Below are 5266 nucleotides of genomic sequence, written 5' to 3'. Positions count from 1 at the left end.
ACATTGATATATGGTTTGGAAGTGTCAGTGATACATGAGTTGCTTCAAGATGTGAGCTTTTCGATAAAGAGGTCCTCTGATTATATTGGCCCAACAACTCATAAAAAGACTTCCTCTCTCGCATGGAGCTTGATTGACGGTTCGTATTACTGTCGAAGCTGTGATCACCATCATTATGTTATAGAATTGGGGTATCCAGCTGGACCATTTTACTTTCTTGTAGGTGTTCACCACATGGGATCTGTGAAATCTATCTGGGAAAGGGTGGGATACCTAATGGACCTATTATAAGTAAAGCCCAGATTGCTTGAGAAGTATTTCAAGTCCTTAATCATCTTTTTTTTGGACATATATGGCATGGATAATATATGGATTGACAAGAATTAATTTATTGTAAAATGACTTTCATGATTTTTTATCCCTTGATAACGGGCTTCCCTGCCTCGGCCTCTGCATTGCTTCAAGCAAAGGATTTGTGGGTCTGGAAGCTCAAAAATCTGTATGCCTATGTCCGGGTCGCAAATGACTCGGTATGATATCTCATGCCTTGAATCTGGCTAAATTCTAATTCATCAATTGGAAGTAATTTGCTTTGACAAGCACAGCATGTATGCTACTCAAATTAACAAATGAGTAGCCGTACACGACTCTTGAAAAAAAATAACAGTGCAAAACAAACGGCCGTATAACTAATCCAGACTTGGAAACGACGTGCCAAAGAAGGGAAAAAACAATTATGATATGCTCTCTGGTAGCTTGCTTGCTAAGTCAATTTGATCGCTGTGATTCACCAGAATCCGGCAGCCGAAAGGTGTGGGATTCTGACTGATGGTGGGCTGACGTTGAGACACCGATGTCGGCCCGACAAAGCGGGCAATTCGAGTGAGAGAATAGCCACATATCGATACAAGAAACATGAAATTTATGCACATTCAGGCTAACCTCTTCACCATCCTTGAACTCATTTAAACACACTGCACTTGCTACATCTTCAGATTTTGACACCAAACCAGTGTCATCGGTGTATTTACACGTAGGGATAAGCGATGCAATCGAAACAATAAATTCAACGTAGAAGGTGAAAATAAACAGAGAATATTGAGAAAAACTATTGAAAGTAGCTCTCTCTCTATACATACACTTTTTTTTTTTTGGATAATATGATTAGACAAAGTTGTTGTCAATCCTCTTGATGTATATTTAATCTAATGAACTTAAACAATTAATTGCATACATTCACCCTCGGCTATTAACCATATTGTACAGAGGAGATTGGCCGATGTTCTCTCTGAACACTTACCGTCTTTATAATTTGTTGCAATATTGTGCAAACCACCTCTACTTGATACGAGCTTCCTATAATTAAGAGATCCTCTTTAGTTTTTCAAGAGCGATTTTTTTATACCACCCCAGGGAGAAAGAAAGAAGGAATTAAATGTTGATTATTGGTAGAATTTATTCATCTGATATTGCAGCTTTCATGAGTCAAACTCACAATTTTCTAATGAAATTAATAACGTGGGAGAATAGAGAGTTAGTTTGTATGTAAATTACCTATATATTTTATCTGGGATGCACATAGAAATTAAACCAATCAAGCTATTAGCCACCCTTTTCTATGCTTGCCTGCCATTCGCTGCTCGCTAGCCCAGCTATCTTTTCCTTAGAACTAAAGGAGTTAGGGGGGACTGCTAGATGTTGTTTGTTAATAGATCGCATTTATGTCAAGAAAATCTTTGAATAGCTCTCCCACGAAACAAATATAGATCTAAAGTACCTCGAATTGCTCGCTTCGACAGTAGGAGTAGCTCGGTAGGCTAGAGCTTTTGGCTGTTGACCACAACGTCGAAGGTCCAACGCAGCGATATCGGGCTCGTGTTATGGGATTTACGACCTCGTGAATCCTGCCATGTAAATTATAATCATACACTCTGTTGGTCTTCAAGGATAAAAACAACAGATTGCACCTTAAGAAAATCTTGGACGGTCAAATTTGCTCACGCCCACGAATGTACAACATTATAACTCAACATTCCTGCAAACAACGTGCGTAGAGCACTATTATACTGCACTCTCAAGGCTAAAATTCCTGGACAGAGACAACAACGGCATGATACGCTACTAGAGTGCCCGTGAATGTATAATTATATCCTGTAGCCTATCTATATTTTGATACACCACTGATGGCCTCTCAGAATCCAAATCTCTTGCACTCAAATAGACCCCGGGAGAAGGTGTGGTATCGGTGCGACACATTGGACAATTTGTATGCGAATGGAGCCACATATCAATGCATTCGACATGGTAAGAGTGCAAGCACTCTGGCAACGTTCGCAGCTCCTCACCTTCTTCAAATTCATTCAAGCAAATTGCACAAGTTCCATCATCACCCACCAAGCCCATACCCTTTTGGAACTTATAGGCTGGGATGAGTTGGGCCGTGGAATTCTCAATACTGCTTTGCGTTGCCATGATTTCTATCCCATATTGTCGTGACCGTTGCTGATCAGTAGTCGTAGCCCTGAACCGGCGCATGGCAATACAGTGGTAGAGTGTGATAACAAGAGCTGCAGACCCAAGGCCAATCAGAAGAACGGCAATTTTTGAGTTAATATCATCACCTTCTTTTGACATGATGGATGCTGGCAATAACTAAGCTGGCCTGTGCCTAGAGGAGGCAAATTAACTAAAGACAGTGACGGTGTGTCCAAGACATACACTTTGTCTACGCGGCATAGAGTGTTGTCAGAAAAACATGGGATAAACACAAGAAACACCATTTTGTCCTGTGTGAAACAAGTCGGTCACCAGGCAACTTGATAACAGGATGACCCTCTCGAGACAAACGATTACAACAAAATGGAGGTGTTGCTATTTTGCACACCAAAAACTCTAATCAGCCGGTTATTTTCGTTAGAATGACTTAATTTAATCATAACTTCAAGGACAATTTTATCTTTCCGTAGAAAATTGTTATTTAATACTTTTTAGCTTCCAGGCATCGGTAGGCCTGGAATTTTTAATGCAAAGTATGCATCATCCACACGTATGTATATATAATTTATTAATGATCGATATTATTCGAATGGTGAGTTCTTGTCCGGCCTCAAGTTTTAGATATTGTCCTCTGTTTCATTGGTGAGTTTTCATGGGTTGAGCAGACCAAAATTATATAAAACTGAAACAGAGTTAACAAGGAGATGGCTCTATCTTATGAAATATCAGTAGGAATAAAATAAAAAGGCAGCTGCTAGCTGAGAAAGCATTAGACGGAAGCTTCAATCAAGTTCATCCAGAAGCCAAAATCTTACCCGTTATGAAAACCGTGGGTTCCCACTTGAGGTTTGGGTTATGGGATTTTGGGCCCATGACGTTTCTGGATAGTGTTTGCATTATTTAACATGAAATGGGCCTCATTGAAGTCAGATTTTTTCAGTTTGCCATAACACTTCATTTATCTACGACTCCATTCTTTAGGCTAAAAACCATTGAAGGATAGAGGACAAGATAAACTGTTAAAAAAAAAAAAGACTATAATGTACCTTTGCACAATTAATTATACATGAAATGTACAATATCGTGGAGTAGCATTAATTTGGAAGAACATTCACGGGGCAATTTTCGAAACTCTCAAGGCTAAAATTCCTAGAGAAAATAAGACAACCTTGCATGGTTACACAATTATATAGCCCGTGAATGCACAACAACGCCTTGTAGCACACCTCCATTTCGGTATGCCCGTGGTGGTCCCTCGAAATCCAAAACCCTTGCATTCAGAAAAAACTTGTGAAGGCGTGGCATCGGGGCGACATATGGGACAGTTGAAGTGTAAGTAGAACCACAAATCTATGCATGCCACATGGTAAGAGTGCAAGCACTCCGGCAACGGACGTAGTTCCTCGCCTTCTTCGAATCCACTCAAGCAAATCGCACCCATTCCATCATCACCTATCAAGCCCATACCCTTTTGGTACTTATAGGGTGGAATTTGTTGGGCCTTGTCTTGTTGGTTCATTCACGTGTAGTTGTGGCTCTGGTCGGTCATGTCCAGCTCTGTAGCGGGGGCAGCACCAAGTCATGGCAAGGAAATGGTAGATTGTGACCCATAGCTGCTGACCCAGCCCCGATAAGAAGAGCTACAACTTTCGAGTTAAGGCCATCGTTATTGTTGTCTGACATTGTAGCTAATGGCAAGCTAAGCGCCTCTGTTCAGAAGAAGCAAGTTAAAGAGAGGCGATGAATTCAGATAACACTTTGTCTATTCACAGCTAGTTGTAATATTTCTAGGAAAATTATGCCAGGAATACAAGAAAATCATTTTTTCCCGCTAGCAGTTATGTGATAGAGTCTAGCAAAAGCAAATTTTGATGGCTTGATCGTGATTACAACCGATAATAACCAGATTCTTCAGTTTTGCTATATGGCCATTTAGTCCAGCCAAAGGTCCAGTGTTTACATTTACAGTGAAATCATAAATGCATTTCCAGCTCCTAAGATGACGTTTTGTACATAATCAAGAAGATGGAGTTGAATTGTTACCAAATTAATTATTAGAAAAATATTTTTTGATGATATAGAAGTTAATTTTTTAAAAAAAATTAAAGGGCTGGGTATTAGTAAAGAAGAGAGAAAATAATTAAATTATTTATAATATTTGGTGAGACACAGTAAAAAATTAATTTTGTGTATATTTTGAATGAAAAGGAAAGAGAGGGACAAACACACACACACACATTCCTTTGAGATTAATGATTACCCATAGTTATTACCCTCTAAAAACAACACTTGGGGTACCTTAATAATTAATCCCCTAAAAATAAAAAATAAAAAGCGTTTAGATTTTACAAAGGTAAAATTCAACCCCCTTTACCCCAATGAAATACCCCCTAAATACTTCCCTTTTTTAAAAAAAATTGAATACAAACAAGAGGTTTAGGATAAGAAAAACTAATTAATTAAAGTTAATCTAATCTAACAATACTGATCATGATTAGCATAGTTTTTATTTTTTTATTTTTAAGAGGGTCATTCCGGCAATAGACACACTAACCTATGAATTTTTTTATGATATTTTACTGTTTATGTAAACAATAAAGCATATATTAGTATGTTCTTAAATCAATCTATTATAATTGAATGTTGTAGTTTAGTTGGTAACACGAGAAATAACACACATGATTGCTGGCTCGAATCCTACTAACAATCATGTTCTAGGTTTGTATTTCTCTATTGCCACGAGTTGTTGATAAACTCTTCCCAATTCTCT

General features: G+C 38.4%; 1 protein-coding gene across 1 annotated transcript; it reads right to left on the bottom strand.

Moving 5' to 3' along the window:
* Positions 1-1566: 1566 nt before the first annotated feature.
* LOC105127532 (RING-H2 finger protein ATL52-like) lies at positions 1567-2874 on the bottom strand. The gene has a single exon (XM_011028874.1). The coding sequence runs from the start codon at positions 2632-2634 to the stop codon at positions 2122-2124; it is 513 nt and encodes a 170-aa protein (XP_011027176.1). The 5' UTR covers positions 2635-2874; the 3' UTR covers positions 1567-2121.
* Positions 2875-5266: the final 2392 nt, after the last annotated feature.

Source organism: Populus euphratica, unplaced genomic scaffold, assembly GCF_000495115.2.
Source record: "Populus euphratica unplaced genomic scaffold, PopEup_1.0 scaffold13.1, whole genome shotgun sequence".
In the NCBI taxonomy this organism is placed as follows: Eukaryota; Viridiplantae; Streptophyta; class Magnoliopsida; order Malpighiales; family Salicaceae; genus Populus; species Populus euphratica.
This window is presented reverse-complemented; position numbering and strand designations above follow the sequence as displayed.